The following is a 25,770-nucleotide window of genomic DNA, read 5'->3' on the forward strand; positions in this document are numbered from 1 at the left end:
AGCGACATGCACTTCAGTCTAGGGATGTCAACGATTAATCGATGATCGATTAATTGTCGATAAGAGATGCAATCGATTAAGGCTATCGATGGTCGGTTAACCGATTCAATGTTGGGCTGCGTGCGGCTCATGCGCACTCAACACGTGCGAGCGGCTGTGAGTGACGGTGACGATATATAAAAGCATCATCATTCATTCACAATGTACAAATTAAGCTTTTAATGTGATTTAAACTTTAAAGTACATTAAAATAGAAACAACATAAAAGTTCTTCAACATTAAATGCAATAGAAATGTAGTTACTAATCATTTCATCAGATAACTGTTTTATATCGTGCGCTTTGCAGGGCTGCGGGACACAGTGACAGGACAGGTAGTCTATTCATTCCTACAACTTGTTAATTCATTCCTACGAATTATTAATGTGGCAATTGTCCATGTTTCATTAATTTTGTTCCCTAAATAACCCATGATTTAAGTGAAATAAGGGAACAAATTAATAAATCGAACGAATTCTTAATTCATGAAATCTTTAATTTCCCTTCCCATGTTTACCACAGTAAGAGATGCGAAAACAGTTATTAAAAGCGAAAGATAATAAAATAAACCTGGGAAATTAGAGGGTTAGACTATGAAGATTTAGGAAAAGAAACGATGCCTAAATATACTGAATTTGTGGAAATTCGTGACCAACCGGCAAACCAGAACAAAGCCGCGTAAATGAAGACTATGGGGTCCAAAAGCATGGTCGCGATCTTACATTTTCCAGTTAACCTATTATTCCTCTAATAAACAAAGCTTTTATACCACACTTGTCATAATCAGATCTTATCATTTCTAAATAAATAATTGCTGGATTCAAAACAGCGATTAATAGGCGCTGTGACCGACACATTCCTGGAGCATTCACTGCTGTCACTAAACGGTGACGCCGAGCATCGTTCACAAGTTTCTGCATGGACCTGACTAGGGCACAGGTTCTAAGCCCTGGGACAAAATGGGATGCTTTAAGGAAAATTTATAGCCTAGTAAGTAATTGGCCCAACATAAAAATAACAATTTGTTTTCATGTTTTTTTTTTTTTTTTTAAATAGGCAATGCGAAATATATCCGACTTAAATAGGCTAATTAAGATTAACGGATTTAAAACAGAAGTGTGGGCGCTCCATAAGTTCACAAAAAAAAAAAAAAAAAAAAAGATGACAACGCATTCTGTTTGTTTGCATTATTTTACAAGAGCACAAATCTTCTGTTTTTATTGTGAGTGTGCACAAATGAAAGTAAACACTTCTGCGGAAAATATATATATATTTTTAATGTCTCAGCTGTTTCGATCGCGCCGGAGCATGCTGCACACGTATTCTAGCGATTCAAACTTACATCGCAGTCTGTTCATTATCAAAATAAAATGTCAACTAAACATTAAAAGGTTACACTGGTCAGTTTAAATAGACCGTAGTATACCGGTCCTCTCTGCTGTTCCAAGGACGTTTTTGCTCATATGAAGAGGATCATCTTTTCCGTCTATATGCGAATGCGTGTTAAGTACAAGCCTAGTTTACATTATAAATAATAGTTTAACATTCAAATACATTGCGAATATGGAAACATTTCGATTTGTGCCGAATGAGACATGAGCAATAACCTCCAAATAGCCAAAGCCGCGCTCGCTCATCCTCGTCTGCACGCATGCACTGTCACGATCTAATGCGCTGTATGCCGGATTTTTAAAAATCGGACATTTTCTAGGACAGAATCCAGCAGGATCAAATTAATGTGAGCAACTGTGTTTTGGTGCAGCAGCGCCGATGTAGTTCACTTAATGTGCAGCGCAGTCACACGCGCTCCACATTTCGGATAATTTTATACAATAATGTCAGTTGAAAACATTGCAATTGTGCTTTAAAATACAACAACGAGCACCACAAAACCATTTAAAGATGCGCGTTCAGCGTTCTCCGTGCGGGATTGGAAACTGTCAACAAAGTAAAATGACCTCAAAAGTATGGCGCGCTCTCTTCATTTTATCAAATGATCATAATCGCATCTATTCATTTTATAATCCTGCTGCTAGCATTTTATTCAGACTAAAACCTCTTTAATTCAAGTGAGAAAGCGTTTTGTGTGTGTGTGTGGCTTTTGCACATCCTGTCATACCGCTGACTGCGTGCCTGCAATAGACGCATTTTGCAGTATTATGGTTAACGATTAATCGATTAATTGATCGTTAATTTAAACGACGATCGATCATGGAAATAATCGAAATTTGACATCCCTACTTCAGTCTATGTAGTAAACAAAACCGCACGTCTCTGCCATTCATTAATTCACAGAAAATTCGCAGAACATGCAGGATTCAGATTTCAATCAACTTTTGCAGCTTAACATTTACAGATACTGGTCCATATGGAGATTTGATTTGATTAATTTATGTTAACTTTGACAAATTCCGTGACTGTCCATATTAAAATGTAAGTTTAATTTTCATGACTGGATTTTGAGATTCTGTTAACATTATGGTTAAAGATTAATCAGTTAATTGATCGTTAATTTAAGCGACAATCGATGATGAAATTAATCGCTACTTTGCATCCCATTCTTCATTGTTTACCATTCAAATGTATAACTGAGCCAAGATGATAAAAACCTTGTTGTTTTTTTTAACACTAGCCCATCATGCATCTAACCATCCAAATGCACACTTGGCATTAAGAGCTGTTAAGATTAAAACTGGCAACTCCTATTCGATTATCTTGTGTTGGATCGTGCCACTCATGTCCGGTCAAGACCTGACATGAGTTTTTTAATGGGTTCTGCTATAGCCCTGCTTGTTTTTAATGTTTTTATGAAATATCTGTATTGACTGCATTATCGTATCATCATGTTATTTACTGCCATGCGAGCCACAAAAGTAAAGTGAGTTGCACAACTAGGCCTGTTGTGATAGTCGATAAAACAATTAATCGCCCGATAAAAAAAAAAACGATAATTTTTTTCGCACGCAATAATTTCTTTTTACAATTCTTTTTAAAAAAATGTAACACGTCATGATGTGGGGTTAGTCTGGAGTGCAGCCTGTGGACAGGCCGCTGTAGAAAACACCATAGATGTCCTGGGAGTTAGAGTGACCAGCTTTGCGAAGCGCCTCTCATTTGCTTGTGGATGTTTGTGTCGCAAGTGATATTGCATTGTACTTGCACTTCTGCTTTATTTAAATACATTTAATATATTTAAATACAATATATTTTGCAAGTAATTTTGTTGCCCGTACTTTTCGTTCGCTTCATTTGGCGAGTGATTGCGTGTGTCAACACGCCCAGTGAGTTAACACAAAAACACACGCGTCATTTTCTCCTCCTTTCCAAAGTGCTCGGGCAGCTGCATGCCTGAGGCCTCTGTCGTTGCTAAGCATCCATCAGCCACGCATACCGCATTTGAAATAGTGAACTTGAGTGCCCAAAAGATGTGATATGTTCATCGAACTCCTTCATCGGTCAGAATGTTTACTTTCGGTTAACGGTTAAGAAAACATTACCATCTACAGCCGCGAGAGGGTGCTCAATGATTTCAGGGGTAGGCTACAGGAGCACTGAGCAGCTTAAGAGTGCCTTCTCACGGCTGTACACGGTAATGTTTTCTCTTGGTTCATGTCAAATAAATTTTGATAAGTCGCACTTAACTAGAAGTCGCAGAACCAGCCAAACTATGAAAAAAAAATGTGACTTATATGAAAATACGGTACCTGCGTTATTATGCCATTATCATTAAATTAGTTGAAACTGGTCTTAGAACGACAATATTATCGTTTATCGTAATCATTTCTTGGACATTTAGTCGTCCAGCAAAATTGGTTTTAATGACAGGCCTACGCACAACGATTAACACTGCTGCAGGTTGCTTTTTTGGCGGGTGTGTTGCTGCCTTATGCTGCCTAATGAAGTCTTATTCATTACATAGGGCGAAACATCTCTCTCACTCGGCAGCATGTCTCTAGACAAACATGCGGGTGGAGGGTTGAGCCCAATTGGAACTAGGGTTGTGCTGATAGACGATAGTATCGTGTATCGACGATAGTCAGAGATATCGACATAAGCAGATTTATCTGTCGATAATCAAGACGATATTAGGCTCATTTTCCTATAAATGTATTAGCTATTATTTTTTTATTAGGCTGCTTATTATAATTCAATCATCAAACTGCCCAGCAATTTCACGCACTGCATTTCTCTCTCTCTCTCTCTCACACACACACACAGCGAGCGCAGGGGGATTAGAGCTTGTAGTCGCTGAAGTTGTCCGCTATGACTCGGATAATTCTTTAAATACATGAAATGAAAGGGATAGAAAACGAGGAGTTGGTGTCCCACACATTTAATGGCTGCTACACGGCAACGCGCTCTTCTCATACATGAGAGATTAACTCTTTCTTGGCTTACAAATAAAGTAAAGATAAAATAATAACAAGGCGACAGAGCGAACTTATCATCCATAGTGGTTCTCACGTAGTCCTTCTCTTTAAAGACTGATCACTTAACTTATAATGCACACTGTGTGGTAAAACTATCGGCATAGATTTTTATTGAGAACTGATTGCTCCAGCAATCAAATATCATGCCAGTTAATCAGCAAAACCGATAAATCGGTCGACCTCTAATAAACAGGGCTCCAGACTAACATATTCATTTCTTGATTATGATTTTTTTTTTTTTATTGTTTATTCAGAATTGACAGTAAAGCACTAAGCTTGAGTTAAGATGCTTACAAAATTTACTTTTATTAACAACAGTAACAGGTGCAAAATCTACTTTTTATATACAGAAAATGTATATATTCCTCTCTTACTAAAGAGGGCATATCGACTGCATTCCATTAGTTTTTCAAATTGGTATGTTGAATTCACTGCACTGTGCTGGAAATAGTTGTGTGAAATGCATGCAAATCAATGGCTTGAATTTTCTTGAATGATAAAACGCATTCGACTATTTCTACCACAACACCATGGTTACAGTTAGTGTTACCATTTCTGTTTTTTTGACATATCAGCACTGTTTAACTCTGATTTCTGTACCGAATTTGAATGATTCTCACTAAATCTCACAGTAACCTTATCATTGTGCGTGAATTCAAAGGCTTCTCACTGGATCTCGCAGCACTGTTGCATCTGTGCAAAAACAGTGTCTAGAAATCAACTTTGGGTCCCGAGAAAAGCTGTTCTGAGCTCCAACATCAAACAACGTTTGCTTGCTTTGCACTCCGAGCTGATAAATGGTTTCGACTGTGCAGCGTGGTTTAGTTTCACTTTAGTTTCTTTTGCCGTTTGATGTTTCTAATTTGCAACAGAAAGTTAAAATGAGTTGAAAAATGAGTTGGGCAATGCGGTGGTTGCGCCAGTGTGACTGCTCACAAAAATTAGTTGAATGAGAATCATACCCCCCCCCCCCCCCCCCGCCGCATCCCCCCTACACCCACACACACACACACACACAAATGAACATATATCAATATGTAGAGACCTATTAATTATCTTGTCTTTTTTTTAGATTACTGAGTCTGGTGAAGAGACCCTGATATGCGTGAATACAAGCTTGTGGTGTTGGGCTCTGGCGGCGTGGGCAAATCAGCCCTGGTAAGTACAGTGTACCATGTCATCTTCAACAAAACTTAAAGCAGCTACACTACAGTGATTAGCCAAGCTATTAGGGCTGTGTATCAACAACAATGTCACGATACGATATGCATCACGATACGATAGACATCACGATATGGTTCAATTTGGAATTTAAACTAAATTTCGATTGACCAGTTTAATTACAGTAACATATGGGTAGCACTTTATTTTAGAGTCCTGTTCCTCATGTACATACGATGTACTTACTTTAGTAATTACAATAACTATGTAATAATAACTAGGTACTAACCCTGAACCTACCCCTAAATCTAACCCTACCCCATGTAGTTACCTTGTATTACCGGAACTTTCTTAGATAAATACGCTGTAAGTACACTATAAGCAAAAACAACTGTTTTTGTCATTGGAAAAAAAAACAATGGTTTAAATGAAAAATTGTCAGAAAAGCTTAGAATGACTATTCCTTTTTGCTTTTAAAGTCACTGCCTCAGTAACTGAAATGACAATTATAGTGACACTGAAGCAAATAAACAGCTCAATGACTAATCTGAATTTAAAACATATTCCATAAATGCAAAAACTTTAACAACTTACAGTGTTTCCCACAGAATTAGATTCTATTTGCGGTGGTGTGGTGTTTGGGGGGGGGGGGGGTGTTAAGTTAAATATATCATATATTTTTAGTGACAAGTACACATTGCCAACACTTAGTGTCAGATACCTTAAAGGGATAATTTGGTTATATTTGAAGATATTTGGAAGAATGACAGAATCAAAATCAAACAGATCTCGATTGACTTCCATAGTAGGAAAGAATATATAACATGGTAGTCAATGGGGACCGAGATCTGTTTGGTTACAAACATTCTTCCAAATATCTTCCTTTGTGTTCAGCAGAACAAAGAAACTCATACAGGTTTGGAACAACTTAAGGTAGAATTTTCATTTTTGGGGGAACTATCCCTTTAAAGACATTGCTATTTCTACATTGCTATGCCATTGCTACACTTTCTATGCTATGACTGCTCCACAGACTTCTTGTCACACACACACACACACACACACTCAAACTCACAAACTTACTGACACACTCAAACACAGGCTCACACACTCAAACATTCAAAAAGACTCACTCACACACAGACTCAGACACACACAGGCTCACACACACACAAAACTGGACCTGGAGGTGGACACACACACAAACCTGAACCTGGAGATAATAATAATATAATGTCCAGCCTGGTTGCTGTGATATCCGTTGCCATGATTTATGGAATGACTGATCGCGAGAGGAAAAAAATTACGTTTTAGTCGCATAACATCGGTTAATGAAAACGCCATAATTTTGTTTTGTTTATCGATATTTAGAAAAAAAAAAACACAAGTTTTGCACGAATCTGTAATGGAAACGCAACAGCGCTTAACATAGACTAACTTCTCAGAGTTATGTTGAGCAACAGTGTTCATTACTAACCATTCAACTCCGGATTGATTCTGGAATCTTCGCTGGGGAATAAGCATTAAGCACCGGAACTAACACATGCTCATGTTTTGATTAAGATCGTGTTCGAAGAGGAGGGGCTAGTCGCGCGTGCCTTCGTTGTCAGTTTGTGAGAGGGAGGCAGATCTACAATAAAATACAATTGTACCCATATTAAATATTTAAAAAATCTGAATCAATCCGTGATTCAGCGTTGATATTGTGGCGGGCCGCCACAAATTAATGAATGTATGGGAAACCATGACTTAATTTTACGCTTGTACCAGGGATGCAGAGGGTACATCTTGCACATCTTCAACCTCTGCCTGATTATACAGTGTCAGAGGTGATTGTTGTGTTTTGGAAGGGGAAAATGCATCTCCAAACAAGTCCTCAAGAGCATTAGTCCACATTTTTTCTCTTGCAGGGAGGCAACAGATCTGTCTCAGCATTCTTTCTGTTCTGATCTGCTTCATTACTCTGGTCCTGAAATAATCATAACATGACATTTTGTAATTAATAACTTGGTAACACTTTACAATAAGGTTCATTAATTAACATTAGTTAACTACATTAGTTAAATGAACTAATCATGAACTGCACATCTACAGCATTTATTAATCTTTGTTATATAGCAATTTTAACATTTACTTCTACTTTATTAAAATCCTGCTAACATTAGTAAATGCACTGTAAAGTAACATTAACAAACAATGAACAACTGTAATTTTTATTAACTAACATTAACAAAGATTATTGTTATTGATTATTGTTCATGGTTAGTTCATGTAAGTTAATACATTATGTGATGTTTAATAAATTAACCTTATTGTAAAGTGTGTATTGTAAACTCATGTAGCCCATATTTTGTAGATTAATAAAATAATTTGTACAGTAATAATTTGTACATTAATAAAAACATATGTTGAGTTGATATCCCAAAAAATCATTTTTACCGATGGAAAAAAGTAAAATCTGTGGTGCCTCCATTGCCAATTTGGTGTAGAGCTCCTGTCTGTTCTCCTCCTTCAAAAAGGGCAGTGCTTTAAAACGCGGATCCAATGCTGAAGTCAAAATTAGAAGGGGCATTTTACGGTCATATCCTTTCTCCAGATCTCCAGTCACAGCGATCTTTATGTCCCGCATCACTGCCGAGTTGGTGGCTTCAATTTGAGTGCCATGACTTGATTGAGCATGCAACTGTGAGTAGGGATGCACGATATTGGATTTTGGCCGATATTCGATATGCCGATATTTTCAAAATAATTTTGGCCGATGCCGATACCGATATCGATATATATACAAATATATACTGATATATTTAAACTTTAATTTTACTGAAGAGAAATCCATGTATCTCTTCTGTACTGATTCTACCATAAATGTATTATTTTACAAATGTAGACTGACATTCACATCTGAAAAACAGGTTAATTATTTCACTTGGAGAATATCGGTTTGGCTCATCGGCAAAAATATTCATATCGGCCGATACCGATAATGGTCATTTTGAGCTTTTATCGGCCGATACCGATATTGTGCCGATATTATCGTGCATCCCTAACTGTGAGATAATAGATACCCTCGGGGTCTTCTCCTCGGACATAACGTGAGTTGCCAATTTAAGTGGCTTCAGTGCCTTTATTATGTCAGCACAGGTTATGTCTTGCTTCTGTTAATGTCCACAGATCTTTGCCATTTTTCCACACTTCAGTTGACAGTAATGCAGCGCAAATTGTGGGCTGTTGTCCAATGAATTGCTCCAACAAGTCATGTGCACTGTTCCACCTGTACAGACATTGGTCATAAACTTATGCTCAGGAAGGCCAAGTACCTTTTGCTTCTCGTGCAGGACATGGTAGGCAATTGAAGTGTTCCTAAAAAATGTTGTGATGCTCCGAACTCTTCCGAGAAGATGGGAGACTATCGGTAACCCATTGAGCAGCCAGATTCAAACAGTGAGCAAAGGAACTGACATGAGCTAATTTGGCTAGCTTTGCAGGTACTTCCATGTTAGATGCGTCATCAGTCACAAGCACTGGATCTTTATCTTTTATTCCCCATTCGTGCATCATTTAGCAAATCTGCGATGTTTGCTCCGGTGTGATTTTCAAACATCACTCTAGTCTACAGAACGGGCGAGACAAGTTCCCAGTGGGGAGATATGTAGTGGCAGGTTATCGTAACATACGATTGGGTTGCTCTTGATGTCCATGCATCGCAGGAAATTGAAACTCTCTGTGTAGAAGAGTGACAGCAGAATATCTCGCTTAAGTTCATCATACAACCAGGGAATTGCCGTTTCTGTTAAAAACTGACATGTTGGTCTGAAGCCGTTATTCTCAACAACACTGTATGGCCATAAATCCTCATATATGAATCACATTAATGCATTTGTAATCTTTTGAGATCACAGAGGCACGGTTAAGAGTTTTGAGATGAAAGCATCAGGCATCGTTGGCCGCTTCTGGGATGATGGATGTGTGCAAGGCCTATCTGCTGCGGCCAGGGCTGGCTGGTCTGGATGATATCTTGAAATATGCAGAGAGAGGTTCGTCGTGTTCCTGGTGTACTTTTGTTCTGTAGTGCTTGCATATCGCATGACTCATATCTACCGTCTGACTGTCTGCTGAGCATAAATTCTAAAATTCTCCCATATTTTACTTTTGACGACGGTGGAAAAATCCTATTATCCTTTTTGAATGTCCTTTTTGACGTCACGTAATTGGCTAGATTTAAAAGCATGACAGCAGCTGCTGTATCGATACACACATCATCAGGAGTTCATGACGATGTAATGTTGTATCGATGTTCTGAGCACAGCCCTACAAGTAATGATGTGATCCACAGTAATGATCAGTAGATGATCAGAAAACCATGGCTTTGGTTTTCTCTGATTGTCATTTGGTTCTATAGCTGTTAAATCACAATACGGGCTCAACATTGTGATGTCTGTCAGCCATCGGAAATGGACGATGAATGTGTCTATCAGTCCAACCCTTGTTTTATCTGTTGTAATTAATATACCATGAACATTTTTATTAACCAATATTGCCAAATTTTATAAATATTTAAAAATGTATATATTGTTAATTGTCAAAGTATGAGATTTAAAGTGTACTGAATAGGGATGCACTGAAATGCGAAAGGCGAAGCCAAACAAAATGAAACACTGGGCTGAATACCAAACATGGTTTTTCACATTTTTCCCCCCATGTAGTAAAAGTCATATGGATAAGAAACAAACATAAGGGTAGACATTCTATTTTTGGATAAACTATTTTATTCACAACAATATCTCTTAAAATAACTTATAGGGTTATGATAATGAAAACAGTCCTGAGCTAGATCAAGCTTTGATTTTTGCAAAACAAACTATAACTAATTAAATGTTTTTTCCCCCCACTAATAAAAATATTTTATCATTAGCTACCTCCACACTGGAGAGCTGTGTTATGACAGAAAATCAATTTGTAATTCTAACTGAAAGTGACGACTTTCATGTTTAATACTGTAACGCTACTTGATTTAAGGCTATCTTTTTCATAAATCTATTTCATAAAGTGCTGAATAAATAAAGTGGCGTCTCAAATTATTGGTGACATTAGAAATGGATATTATATAATAGATGCTTCTCTGAACATTTTAATCATTTTAAAATATATATTTTATCAACGTTGTCGATAATGTCCACTAACCGTTTCAGCCTTACTATATAATAGTATTGCATCCTTCATAGCTCTGAACAGTCTTAGTTTTATCAGATTTATAAAAGAAAGATATAGCTTTATTCTTCTCTCCAAAAACAGCCAAACTCCTGCAGGCATGCCGTGGGTGGAGCTAAAGAGTCGTGAGCACTTATTCGCCGATTGCCAACAAAACACTTTTAATGGAGATTTACTTACCGCCTGCAGTTCTGACTCATGACTGGGATCTTTTATCGCTGGAACCCCTCCCAGTTTTGTGCAAATCCAGTTTCGAACTGGGCCTTGTTGATAAAACATTCATCAGTGAAATGATGGGAGCAAATAAACACTATTCCGAAATATAACTGATGTCCTTTAAAAAAAAAAAAAAAACTGCATCCACTGTTCATGTGACGCTGGTTCTTTGGAAAGCTGAACAAGGTCAAGGTCATCTTTCACTCACATTAGGGCTAGGCAGGTTTTTTTTATTTATTTATTTATAGTTAATAATAGTCTACTGGTGTTATACCTTCAGTCATTTAGATTTCAAATTACCTTGAATTTAGATTTTAAAAAAATTAAGCTTTTTCCTTGTATTATTTCCGAACATTTTATTTGAGACAACATTTTTTATACATTATATAAGACAAGTTTGTACAATATGTAGTTGTAGTTCATACAGTACCTCTTTTCCGTAAATATATTCATCAAGTGCTTTGATTAACATTTACATCATGTTGAGGGCAGGAGTTATCTAAATAGGGTTGAGGTCCTGTTGGGATATGGGCGTCCTTGTTTTGGTGCTTTCAAATGTAAGCTTCATTTGGAAAAATTCACTTAGTGTACCTCTAAAAGATCTGGCATCTGTCAAATCATCTCAGATGTATGAAGCGAGCTATGAAGAACGGACCCCAGGACATACAGATCTTCTATTGGTCAAACATATTCATGTGATATAAGTTCACCAAACTTTAGAATGCATAAAAATGATTTTTTTTTTTTCATATTAACTTGCGTTTCAGGTCTCCCACATATGCACATGTATGAATGGGCCGAAAGTGTACTGTGACCACACCTTCAGTCCTTTACTGCTTTGAGAATATATGGCAGTTGTTGTTTTTTTCCTGACTTTTGACTGATTTTTTTTATTTTATTTTTATTTTTTTTACAGGTGTGTGTTAAACATTCTCTGGCTCTAATGTAATATCTTTGTCTCTTGCAGACAGTCCAGTTTGTCCAGGGAATTTTTGTGGAGAAATATGACCCCACAATAGAAGACTCCTATAGGAAGGTAGCAATTCTATGCTCAGTAGCTTTTCCTGTCTTTTTGTTCTATATCCCAGTGGACGATAGAAGTTTATTTGTTTAATTTCTTCTCTTCTCCTCATGCAGCAAGTGGAAGTGGACAGCCAGCAGTGCATGTTGGAGATCCTTGACACAGCAGGAACAGTAGGTCCTTTTGGCCTCCGTTTCCACACTTCAGCCAGCAACAGCAGGCAACATGCAATTACCAAATTAGTGGACAAAAAATATGTCACAGCTCTGTGACTGATGTGCATAAATTGATTTTTTTAAAACAACCTGAAACGAGACAGGCCCAACCAAATTAGACCTGATTTGTTTACAATTTCCTTAAAAATCATCTGGATCTGAATGCAAAAGGTGGTGACATCTGCACAGCTTGCAGCTCTGCATGGCAGTGGTGGGTGGTGACAGCTGGGTATGATACAAACCTAACTTATCTGTTGATTAAATCAGTTCTCTGATCATCAGCATTTATGTTAGCTATATATTTTTAACCCATGTTGCCAGATAATGTTGACTTTAAAAATGTAAAATAAAAATTAAATTTATGCATTTAGCAGACGCTTTTATCCAAAGCGACAGTGCATTCAGGCTATCAATTTTAACCTATCATGTGTTCCCGGGGGAATCGAACCCCCAACCTTGTGCTTGATAGCACAATGCTCTACCAATTGAGCTACAGGAACACTTTATTTTGTAATATGTGGGAGAATAGCCTTGAATGTTTTTTTTTTTTTTAAGGAAAAAAATAAATATGCAGTTGTGCTTTAATGTTCGTTAATTTAGTTTATACATTTTGGAATCATCAACTGCATTTAGATGTTTTTTTGTTATCTGTAAGAAACTCCAAGTAGATAAACTACTTATGTTGCACATCAAATGACAAGAAATTTATATTTATGTTAATATTAGCAAGTAAATCCCTGCTTTCATTCTGTCAAATGGCTCGGCTGTTGCAGAGTGCAGAGTTTATAAGGTTCGCATACTGCTGCTGCTCACGCCAGAATCCCATATGGTTTGCTAATTTACAAACAGAAGAGGAGGCGATAACACATCAAATTATTGATATGTACTTGAATAATAAAATATTGTTTAATCGCCAATTAGAAAAATATAAAGTTGGCATATTTATTTACCATTCGGGAGAAGAACATCCATCTTTAATGACCAGAGACCCAAAACTACACAATAGATAATACAACCGGCTTGTGTCCAAAGATTAGAATCAGAATCCTCTCAGGTTAGACCATGTGTTTCAAGTGGACCCCTGAAGACCTAGCTCTCAGTGTAGACTGTAGAGGTCTTGAAAGACACTTCTCTCAAACCCATAGCTTAATAATGTGCTTTAATATTTGCTGAGAAAAGCCCTGAAGTAATGTAAGACATTACAATATTGTGGCATTATCACTGAATGAACAGTATATTGCATTTAAAATAATATATTTTTTAGGGAGGTGTGAACTAAGAAATCAAAATCCCCTTGACCTTTTGACATAAAGTCATTGCACTATAAAAACATCCTGTAAGTTTCAGAACTTAAAACTTTCTTGTCAGTCTAAAGACAGCTTAATCCCCTTGATCCCCTGCTGATTTTGTAAATTTGCCCACTCACAAAGAAATTAAGGGTCTGTAATTTTTATGGTACATTTATTTTAATGGATAGAGACAGAATATCAACTAAAAAATTCTGAAAAAAAGTGAAATAAGTATTTGATCCCCTACCAACCAGAAAGATTTCTGGCTTCTACAGATTGGTTATGTGCCCAGATTAGTCCTGTCACTTTAAAGGTATACTCCACCCTAAATTTTTTTTTTGTCATTAATCACTCTTGTCATTTGTCAACCCCGAATGTGGTTAAAAACCTGTAAAATCTTCATTCGTCTTAGGAACACAATTTAAGATATTTGTAAGATACTTGTGACTCTTGTTCCAACTAATGGATTAGATGGCCTGGAACCAATTTATACGTTTAATTTTTTTGTTTTGTTTTTTCAGTTCAAATCCACAGCTATTATAGCACACGCTAAATGCAACTTATTTAGCTTGTATATTGAACAAGTAAGATGTTACTTGTAGCTGGCATTAGCGCAGTTATTGCTAAAGTCTATGTAGTGTTTACCTTCATGTGTTCTACTCTTAAGCACAATGGTAACCATAAAAACTTAAACATAACAAACTTTTAAATGTCAAACATAACAGTTTTAAACACTAAAAGGTCTTTCCCTTCACTAAAAAACACAAAATAACTCTTAATTTCAAAATTTACTCTTTTTATCCAGTCCTATGCAAAGACTTTCTATAGAGTCTTCTATGCTTTCTATTGCTCGGTCATTTTAGAAAAAAATAAATGGAAATTTTAAAAAATTGCTTCTTCATCTGAATGATACGGAACTCACTAGGTATGTTTACATCAGAGGTGTCAAACATACAGCCCACAGAGGTATCCAGCCCGCTGGATGATTTAAACAATAATATAAAAAAATAAATAAAACACAATTTTGAAATTTAAAATCTTGAGCAGCATGAGGATATGATGATAGCTGCATTGTATCTAGGGATGTGCGGGTCTAGTCGACTGGTTGACTAAACAGTGCAGCTCCTACTAGTCGACACTGAAAACAACTTATTATGTTGAAAACAGCAGTGTATAACTTTTTTTCAGGTTTCTTTGATGAATAGAAAGTTCAGAAGAACATCTATCTGAAATGGAAATTGTAACATTATAAATGTCTTTATTACGTTTGATCTATTTAAAACATCCTTGATAAATAAATTCTATAATTTCTTTAATTTATCTTTTTTGACTTTTATAAAAATGATTTAGAGGCTGAAATATGTGAGTTTTATCTTTTTATAAAACCTTTTTTGTCAAAACTATTTGAACTTGTGCATTGTAGATAACGTTGCAAGACACTTCTTTAAAATCTGGCCATAATTTTTAATGTTATTATTTTAATGTTTATGTAAACAAAAAGTACATATTGATGCTAATTTTATTTGTTATCTGCTGGTTTTCTACATAAAACTTGGTGAATTGATTTCATTGTGTAGCATTAGGACTTTTTGAACAGGATTTTGTGATAACCGTGACCATGTTGGTCACTATATTCATTTAATGAGATTTTCAGTGTGTCTGTGAAATGCTGAGGTACTGTAGTAGTTTTGTGCACGCGTGAACATCATGGCAACGTACAACAAAAAATTACCTCATGCGGGAAACACTTAACGAACGCGTAAATGCAAGTAACTAACGTAAGGTCTGAACATGAGATAAAGTGTATGTGTTTTTAGAATAACATAAAATGACAAACTTTGATGTTTATGAAAACTCACCCCATAAGAAACCGAAAAGCATTTTTGTAGATCTCGTTGTCTCCAATGAAATAATAAGTAACCATCTCTGAAGTTTGCATTGTGCGTCTATTTGCCTCTAAATGTCCAATAATTTGCATGTCCTGCCACTCTTTTTCGACAACTAAAGAATCTAGCCGTATGTTGTACATAATGTCTGGAGGAAGCTTCTGGCTACAGGACTGTCTTCAGGCAGAGAGTTTTCTTTCCTCCTTGTGTAGCATTTACAGTAAAAGTTACGGATTTTCCCCATTTCTCTGTCTTTATCCCCATCAAATGTTACTATCGATATAGCCTCTGATATCTTATGGTCCAACTCGTCTGACGCCAGTCCAATACATTTCTTGTCTGCGATAGTCTTTGCGGCGTCCATCTTCATTGAATTTTGATATCCGCTACAGCCGGCGAAAGCGCTGCATAATAAGTAGCCACGCTTCCCTTGGAGGGTGGGGGCGGTTGTAATCAAAGCAGCTCCGCTCATGAAAGCTTATTTATCAGATATGATGGAAATGTCTTTGAAACTTTTCTGAAAACAGTCGGTTCCCTTCAAAGATACATTCAAATAAAACACCCGCAACGCGTTTTGATTTTGAAATGTGCATTTCTCATGTTTATTCAACAAAGTCAAATGCTACAAATAAATCAATGTATGGAAAACACTGAAAAAATAAGATGGTGCTAAACCATTCAGGGCTTTATAAGTAAAAAGCAATATTTTAAAATCTGTACGATGTTTGATAAGGAGCCAACATTTTGGACTAGCTGTAGTTTGTTTACGAAGCGTGCAGAACAAACACCCAATAAAGCATGACAATAATCTAACCTTGAGGTCATAAATGCATAGATAAAAATTTCTGCATTTGACATTGAGAGCATTGGCCATAATTTAGATATATTTTTGAGATGGAAAAATGCAGTTTTACAAATAGTAGAAACATGGCTTTCTAAGGAAAGATTGCTGTCAAATAGCACACCTAGGTTCCTAACTGATGACGAAGAATTGACTGAGTAGCCATCAAGTCTTAGATACGTCCTATAATTAACACCTCTGTTTTTTCAGAATTTAGCAGTAAGAAATTACTCATCATCCAGTTTTTTTATATCGACTATGCAAACTATGCAAAACGCTAGATGTGTCGTTTTCTCCTTTCCAAAGCGTTTGTGCAGGTACGCTCCTGAGGCGTCTGTCATTGCTAAACAACCATCAGATGCGATATCCATTTCAACAAGGACATTTCAATAATGGATTTCCGCCACCCCTTGCTATAATTCTGTAACAAGATTTATTTACGATGAAAAAAAAAAACAAAAAAAAAACGGGTGCAACGTGGAATTTCACCCCGAAGGAAGCTGATTGAGTTCTTGTCACATGACTTGGTGCGCTTGTGTCATTCTAAACAGCTGAGATGTTTTTAACTAGATGTGGGGTGAATGCGTATGGAAAAAAATAGCACTTCTCTTCTGTTATGAGTACGCATACCACATTTGAAATATACTTTGGGTTAATGCCATATAAATTAGGGAAGTCGTGGCCTAATGGTTAGAGGGTTGGACTCCCAATCGAAGGGTTGTGGGTTCTAGTCTCGGGCCGGAAGGAATTGTAGGTGGGGGAGTGCATGTACAGTTCTCTCTCCACCTTCAATACCACGACTTAGGTGCCCTTGAGCAAGGCATCGAACCCCCAACTGCTCCCTGGGCGCCGCAGCATAAATGGCTGCCCACTGCTCCGGGTGTGTGCTCACAGTGTGTGTGTGTGTGTTCACTGCTCTGTGTGTGTGCATTTCGGATGGGTTAAATGCAGAGCACAAATTCTGAGTATGGGTCACCATACTTGGCTGAATGTCACTTCACTTTCATAAACACAATATAACATATAAACATACAAAATTAATAAATTTTAAGCCACACAAAGTCAACATGTTATTTCATGCTCGGAATCTGCCATAAAATAAAAGTTTATTTATCTTTGAAAAGGTGTACCTGCGTTATTATGCCATTATCATTATATTAGTTGAAACTGGTCTTAGAAGGACAATATTATCGTTTATCGCAATAATTTCTTGGACAATTTATTGTCCAGCAAAATTTGTTATTGTGACAGGCCTAACTATGCATTCCATTAGTTTTTCAAATTGGTATGTTTCACTGGGCCGCAAAGTAATATAGAGCTGAGTTTCATCAGCATAACAGTGAAAGCTAACATCATGTTTCCTGATGAGATCTCCCAAGGGTAACAAATAAAGCGTGAAGAGTAGTGGGCCTAGTACTGAGCCTTGAGGTACTCCATACTGCACTTGAGATCGATATGATACCTCTTCATTCACTGCTACGAATTGATGGCAATCATATAAGTACTAATTATAATAATAATAATAATTTAATTACCTCTCCTTGAACTGTCGCCTTATCATGGTGGAGAGGTTTGAGTACCCGAATGATCCTGGGAGCTATGTTGTCTGGGGCTATATGCTCCTGGTAGGGTCTCCCAAGGCAAACAGGTCCTTGGTGACGGGCCAGACTAAGAACAGTTCACAAAACCCCTTATGGCAAAATTCAAATCAAGGACCGTGACGTCGCCCGGCATGGCGCAGCCGGGGCCCCACCCTGGAGCCAGGCCCGGGGTTGGGGCTCGTATGCGAGCGCCTGGTGGCCGGGCCTTCCCCCATGGGGTCCGGCCGGGCTTAGCCCGAAGGAGTGACGTGGGGCCGCCCTCCTGTGGGCTCACCACCTGCAGGAGGGAGCGTAAGGGGCCGGTGCATAGTGGATCGGGCGACAGTCGTAGGCGAGACCCCCGACTACCCGATCTCTGGACACGGAATCTGGCTTTAGGGACGTGGAATGTCACCTCGTTGGCGGGGAAGGAGCCTGAGCTTGTGCGGGAGGTCGAGAGGTACCGACTAGAGATAGTCGGGCTCACCTCAACGCACAGCTTGGTGTGCCTGCGTTATTATGCCATTATCATTATATTAGTTGAAACTGGTCTTAGAAGGACAATATTATCGTTTATCGCAATAATTTCTTGGACAATTTATTGTCCAGCAAAATTTGTTATTGTGACAGGCCTAACTATGCATTCCATTAGTTTTTCAAATTGGTATGTTTCACTGGGCCGCAAAGTAATATAGAGCTGAGTTTCATCAGCATAACAGTGAAAGCTAACATCATGTTTCCTGATGAGATCTCCCAAGGGTAACAAATAAAGCGTGAAGAGTAGTGGGCCTATTACTGAGCCTTGAGGTACTCCATACTGCACTTGAGATCGATATGATACCTCTTCATTCACTGCTACGAATTGATGGCAATCATATAAGTACTAATTATAATAATAATAATAATTTAATTACCTCTCCTTGAACTGTCGCCTTATCATGGTGGAGAGGTTTGAGTACCCGAATGATCCTGGGAGCTATGTTGTCTGGGGCTATATGCTCCTGGTAGGGTCTCCCAAGGCAAACAGGTCCTTGGTGACGGGCCAGACTAAGAACAGTTCACAAAACCCCTTATGGCAAAATTAAAATCAAGGACCGTGACGTCGCCCGCATGGCGCAGCCGGGGCCCCACCCTGGAGCCAGGCCCGGGGTTGGGGCTCGTATGCGAGCGCCTGGTGGCCGGGCCTTCCCCCATGGGGTCCGGCCGGGCTTAGCCCGAAGGAGTGACGTGGGGCCGCCCTCCTGTGGGCTCACCACCTGCAGGAGGGAGCGTAAGGGGCCGGTGCATAGTGGATCGGGCGACAGTCGTAGGCGAGACCCCCGACTACCCGATCTCTGGACATGGAATCTGGCTTTAGGGACGTGGAATGTCACCTCGTTGGCGGGGAAGGAGCCTGAGCTTGTGCGGGAGGTCGAGAGGTACCGACTAGAGATAGTCGGGCTCACCTCAACGCACAGCTTGGGCTCTGGAACCACACTTCTTGAGAGAGGCTGGACTCTCTACCACTCTGGAGTTGCCCATGGTGAGAGGCGGAGGGCTGGAGTGGGTTTGCTAATAGCCCCCCAGCTCAGCCGCCATGTGTTGGAGTTTACCCCGGTGAACGAGAGGGTCGCTTCCCTGCGCCTTCGAGTTGGGGATAGGTCTCTCACTGTCGTTTGTGCCTACGGGCCGAACGGCAGTGCGGACTACCCGGCCTTCATGGAGTCTCTGGGAGGGGTGCTGGAAAGTGCTCCGACTGGAGACTCCGTCGTTCTACTGGGGGTCTTCAACGCTCACGTGGGCAGTGACAGTGACACCTGGATGGGCATGATTGGGAGGAACGGCCCCCCTGACCTGAACCCGAGCGGTGTTCTGTTATTGGATTTCTGTGCTAACCACGGTTTGTCCATAACGAACACCATGTTCAAGCATAAGGGTGTCCATCAGTGCACGTGGCACCAGGACACCCTTGGCCGGAGGTCGATGATCGACTTTGTGGTCGTGTCATCAGACCTTCCGCCATATGTCTTGGACACTCGGGTGAAGAGAGGGGCGGAGCTGTCAACTGATCACCACCTGGTGGTGAGTTGGATCCGATGGCGGGGGAGGAAGCTGGACAGACTCGGCAGACCCAAACGTACTGTGAGGGTCTGTTGGGAACGTTTGGCCGAGCCCCCTGTCAGAGAGATCTTCAACTCCCACCTCCGGCAGAGCTTCGACCGGATCCCGAGGGAGTCTGGAGATATTGAGTCCGAGTGGACCATGTTCTCCACCTCCATTGTCGCTGCGGCTGCTCGGAGCTGTGGCCGTAAGGTCTCCGGTGCCTGTCGAGGCGGCAATCCCCGAACCCGGTGGTGGACACCGGAAGTAAGGGATGCTGTCAAGCTGAAGAAGGAGTCCTATCGGGCCTGGATGGCTTGTGGGACTCCGGAGGCAGCTGACAGGTACCGGCAGGCCAAGCGGACTGCAGCCCGGGTAGTCGTGGAGGCAAAAACTCGGGCCTGGGAGGAGTTCGGTGAGGCCATGGAGAAAGACTATCGGTTGGCCTCGAAGAGATTCTGGCAAACTGTTCGACACCTCAGGAGGGGGAAGCAGTGCCCTACCAACACTGTTTACAGTAGAGATGGGCACCTGTTGACCTCAACTGGGGATATCGTCGGGCGGTGGAAGGAATACTTTGAGGATCTTCTCAATCCCATCGACTTGTGTTCCGTTGAGGAAGCAGTGGCTGGGGACTCGGAGGGGCACTCGTCCATCACCCGGGCTGAAGTCATCGAGGTAGTTAAAAAGCTCCTCGGTGGCAAGGCACCGGGGGTGGACGAGATCCGCCCCGAGTACCTCAAGTCTCTGGATGTTGTGAGGCTGTCTTGGCTGGCACGCCTCTGCAACATCGCATGGCGGTTGGGGACAGTACCTCTGGACTGGCAGACCGGGGTGGTGGTCCCTCTTTTCAAGAAGGGGGACCGGAGAGTGTGTTCCAACTATAGGGGGATCACACTTCTCAGCCTCCCTGGGAAAGTCTATGCCAGGGTACTGGAGAGGAGAATTCGGCCGATAGTGGAACCTCGGATCCAGGAGGAACAGTGTGGTTTTCGTCCCGGTCGTGGAACACTGGACCAGCTCTTTACCCTTTCCAGGGTGCTGGAGGGTTCATGGGAGTTTGCCCAACCAGTCCACATGTGTTTTGTGGACTTGGAGAAGGCATTCGACTGTGTTCCTCGCGACATCCTGTGGAGGGTGCTCCGGGAGTATGGGGTCGGCGGCTCCCTACTTAGGGCTGTTCGGTCCCTGTACGACCGGAGCAAGAGCTTGGTTCGCATTGCCGGCAGTAAGTCAGACCTGTTCCCGGTGCATGTTGGACTCCGGCAGGGCTGCCCTTTGTCACCGGTTCTGTTCATAATTTTTATGGACAGAATTTCTAGGCACAGCCAAGGGCCGGAGAGTGTCCGGTTTGGGGACCATACGATTTCGTCGCTGCTTTTTGCGGATGATGTTGTCGTGTTGGCATCCTCAGACCAGGACCTTCAGTGTGCATTGGGACGGTTTGCAGCCGAGTGTGAATCGGCTGGGATGAGAATCAGCACCTCCAAGTCCGAGGCCATGGTTCTCAGTCGGAAAAGGGTGGATTGCCCACTTCAGGTTGGTGGAGAGTTCCTGCCTCAAGTGGAGGAGTTCAGGTATCTTGGAGTCTTGTTCACGAGTGAGGGAAGGATGGAACGTGAGATTGACAGACGGATCGGTGCAGCTTCTGCAGTAATGTCGTGGTGAAGAAGGAGCTGAGCTGTAAGGTAAGGCAAAGCTCTCGATTTACCGGTCAATCTACGTTCCTACTCTCACCTATGGTCATGAGCTGTGGGTCATGACCGAAAGGACAAGATCCCGGATACAGGCGGCCGAAATGAGCTTTCTCCGTCGGGTGGCTGGGCGCTCCCTTAGAGATAGGGTGAGAAGCTCGGTCACTCGGGAGGAGCTCAGAGTAGAGCCGTTGCTCCTCCACATCAAGAGGAGCCAGCTGAGGTGGCTCGGGCATCTATTTCGGATGCCTCCTGGACGCCTTCCCAGGGAGGTGTTCCAGGCACGTCTCACCGGGAGGAGGCCCCGGGGAAGACCTAGGACACGCTGGAGGGACTATGTCTCCCGGCTGGCCTGGGAACGCCTCGGGGTCCCCCCGGAAGAGCTGGAAGAAGTGGCTAGGAAGAGGGAAGTCTGGGCGTCTCTGCTTAGACTGTTGCCCCCGCGACCCGGCCCCGGATAAGCGGAAGATGATGGATGGATGGATGGATAATTTAATTATAATTTATAATAATTATAATTCATCCCCTTGGAATTATAAGGTTCTATCTGACATTTTTGTCAAAATTGAGTTATTCACATATTCTTATTCTGTGACATTTTATTAACATTATGTGATGTTTTATTTTGAGTTGTGTACATTTTGGGATTTTTTATTGCACAAACAAAAAGGTTCTATCTACAGAAGTCTATGGAACACAAAAACTTTAAAGCTCAATATCTCAAAACTACTCAGAACGCAGATAGAACCTTATAATTCCAAGGGGACGAATTATAATAATTAATAATTCCTTACATTTATATAGCGCTTTAAACCAAGTACGATTTAAACCATGCTAATGCACTTCCATCAATGCCAACAAAGTGTTCAAGTCTATTCAAAAGAATGTTGTGGTCAATTGTGTCAAACAAAGCACTAAGATCCAATAGAACTAATAGAGAGATACAACCACGATCAGATGATAAAAGCAAGTCATTTGTAACTCTAAGGAGAGCAGTCTCAGTACTATGATACGGTCTAAATCCTGACTGGAAATTCTTATAGATACAATTTTTCTCTTAGAAGGAATATTATTGTGAGGATACTACCTTTTTCTAGTATCTTGGACAGAAAAGGGAGATTCGAGATCGGTCTATAATTAACTAGTTCTTTGCTGGGTCAAGTTGTGGTTTTTTTATGAGGGGCTTAATAACAGCCAGTTTGAAGGTTTCGGAGACATATCCTAATGACAATGAGGAATTAATAATAGTCAGAAGAGGATCTACGACTTCTGGAAGGACCTCTTTTAGGAGCTTAGATGGTATAGGGTCTAACATACATGTTGTTGGTTTAGATGATTTAACAAGTTTATACAATTCTTCCTCTCCTATAGTAGAGAATGAGTGGAACTGTTCCTCGGGGTGCACTGTCTGATGCGATACTGTAGCTGAAGGCTGAATGGTTAATTTTATCTCTAATAGTATCGATTTTAGAAGTAAAGTAGTTCATAAAGTCATTACTGCTGTGATGTTGGGAAATGTCAGCACTTGTTGACACTTTATTTTTCATTAATTTAGCCACTATATTGAATAAATACCTGGGGTTATGTTTGTTTTTTTCTAAAAGAGAACCAGCGCTACGTCGTTAATTAGCAAATGCATTTGCACCCATTTGTGCGCCCATGGGCGTGCTGGTCTAATAAAAGGGGTGTGTTCAAGCGCATCTATTTTAAGGAGCTGAAAAATAGACTGTGCCATAGACCAACTCAAATATTATTATTTTTTATTTAAAGAGCGCGTTGGTAGAAAATGCACCTCTGGCGGTCCACAGTGCATGTTTACTTTGCTTATTACACACAGGGATGCGCATCACACAAACATGCCAAATATTAAACACAAAAGCATTACAGTGTAAAATAATATTATTGGAGGCTACATAAATAAAAAATAAAAAAAATGTAATGATTTATGGTCATTGCCTGTATTAGAATTAGGCTACCTACTTGCAATTCAGCCTATTACTAATAATGATTAATGAAATTGGCTAATTAATTGAACAATCGTGCCAATACACACACATGTATATTAACAGACTCATCACATAGAGCTTTGGTGGATTCCTGCTTGTCCCGTAGATGATCTGCTCGCATGCTTTAACTTCGCGCATGAGCAGATGAGCGGTTTCTTTGCTTGAGAAGCATTCAGCATTTCCGCCAACAAATTCTGCCATGTAAATGGCGATCCGCCATGGCACGAGTGCATCTTGCTCTTAAAGGGAATGGGAGATGACACTCTGATTGATTCATTGAACGTTACACCCATTACTTATTTAAAGAATACGGACAACCCATTCCAAAAATGCGCCCCGGCGCATGGACCGTATTTCCATCATTAAAATGGCAAAAGTGGATTTGGACATGACCTGAGTGCACCTGGGCCGTGTGCTTTACACTTTGCGTTTAGACCGTTAAAATAGGGCCCCAAGTCTACAATCCGCCCCACTTATTCAAACAGAGTGTTCTGATGAGGGGTCAAAACAGGACAGAAAATAGCTTCTAAATTTTACTTCTAATTTATATTTTTTAATGTAAAAATCTTGATATTTTATAAATCTTATGTGGACCTCAGAAAACAGAACAAATTAATTTTAAAGAGGCAGTCCATGAGCCCTTTAGAAAATGTAAACGTTTGTCCCTCCACAAAGTCAGTTGACCCAAATCTTTATTATTTTTACTATTTTTTTTTTTTCCAAAGTAACACTTTTAACAGCTTTTTTAATTGCGTATTTTCCCCCTCTCTCTTTCAGGAGCAGTTCACAGCTATGAGGGACCTGTACATGAAGAACGGTCAGGGCTTTGCTCTTGTGTACTCAATCACAGCACAGTCCACATTTAATGACCTGCAGGACTTAAGAGAGCAGATTCTACGAGTAAAGGACACAGAGGATGTAAGTGTGAGGGAAGATATTACTGTTGAGTGGACGTTGATGTATGGATGCACACACAGAAAAGCACTTTAGAGACTTAGTTTATCAAATCCCTGCCTTATTAAAACCTTGATTAAAAAAAAAAAAAATACAGTTTAAAGTACCATTATTGCTTTCTGTCTTTTTCTGTCTGTAATATTTAGAAAATCAAAGATTTTTCTCCCTATATACATTTTGTATAATGATTTGCTGATTATTTGTATTAAACAATACAAATTAGACAATTGTGTAATTAAGTCTAATGACATGTTACTTTATATTGCCGGCAATATTTTGAATATTCTGTACATTTCCCAACCCTAAGCAAAGCAAGAGTACTGATGAAATTAATCTGCCATCCCATGGGTTTACAAGCCATCTCTGCAGCAGCCCACTCTGTTCTATATCAGTCGTGTGATGCCCTTTTTTGGATTTGTGAAAGAACACTTTGTGTAGTGTGAAGCACTGGAATGTGTTTTGATTATCCTTACACCGTTTGCGTCTCTTTCGGTCTCTCTTGTCATGCTGGTTCTACGGTTTGGACTGCACTATAAGTCCTGGTCCCCAGCAAATGTTCAGATCTATTGAGGCTGAAAGGTATGAATGGGCCACTTATGGTGGTACATCAGTTGTATGAGTTTGGGGCCAGCTGTTCTCATTAAGAGAGTATGAGTGAACTCTTTAGGTTCTGTTTTCTGATCTTACGTAAAAATGATTGGTTTGTGGCTTGGTTTGCCATTGCTTTTATGATATCACTCTCTGGTGGTTCTGTCCTTGTCTCAAGCCTGCTTTCTTTATCTTTTACTTTCAGCTTAAAGCATGACATTCCTAGTTCTGATTCTCTACAGAGGCTTTTGCTGAAATATCTGCGCTGACCTGACCACTACCTCTTCCTGGTTTGTTTAAATTTTAAACCTTTTCCATCTGGCCAGTCCAAACATGGCAGGCTTCTAGTGCTTGAAAAGTGAGAGAAGCACTCTGTGTGCTCTCCACTGTTAAAGGCTACTGAAGGAAATGGGAAAACTGGCAACATCCTGCATCTTTCTAGGTGGATTTTAACAGAGACAATTTATAAGAGACATGCCACTTCCTCAATCCTCAATACAACTATATAAGGAAAACCCATAACGGCAAAGATGGCGGTTGTGTGCTCATGTCCTGCCCCTGGAA

At 40.2% G+C, this 25,770-nt stretch overlaps 1 protein-coding gene and 1 long non-coding RNA gene across 3 annotated transcripts in view; one reads left to right on the plus strand and one right to left on the minus strand.

Annotated features, from left to right (window-relative positions):
• The window catches only part of LOC128022638 (ras-related protein Rap-1A), a 51,462-nt gene that overhangs the window by 13,637 nt on the left and 12,055 nt on the right, over positions 1-25,770 (plus strand). Inside the window, exons 2-5 of one of the 2 annotated variants that reach the window (XM_052610379.1) lie at positions 5,541-5,626; positions 12,021-12,089; positions 12,191-12,247; positions 24,442-24,582. In XM_052610379.1, the coding sequence (XP_052466339.1) occupies positions 5,570-5,626; positions 12,021-12,089; positions 12,191-12,247; positions 24,442-24,582 (324 nt within the window). In that variant the 5' untranslated portion in view covers positions 5,541-5,569. The remainder of the gene's footprint in view (positions 1-5,540; positions 5,627-12,020; positions 12,090-12,190; positions 12,248-24,441; positions 24,583-25,770) is intronic. The other variant, XM_052610380.1, reaches the window with a different exon arrangement.
• On the minus strand, positions 18,179-19,540 carry LOC128022640 (uncharacterized). The gene is made up of 2 exons (XR_008185963.1): positions 19,259-19,540; positions 18,179-18,300 (listed from the first exon to the last, which is right to left on the minus strand). It is a non-coding gene; the product is annotated as an uncharacterized LOC128022640 (long non-coding RNA).

The sequence above is a fragment of the Carassius gibelio genome, chromosome A11 (genome assembly GCF_023724105.1).
Source record: "Carassius gibelio isolate Cgi1373 ecotype wild population from Czech Republic chromosome A11, carGib1.2-hapl.c, whole genome shotgun sequence".
Classification (NCBI taxonomy): domain Eukaryota; kingdom Metazoa; phylum Chordata; class Actinopteri; order Cypriniformes; family Cyprinidae; genus Carassius; species Carassius gibelio.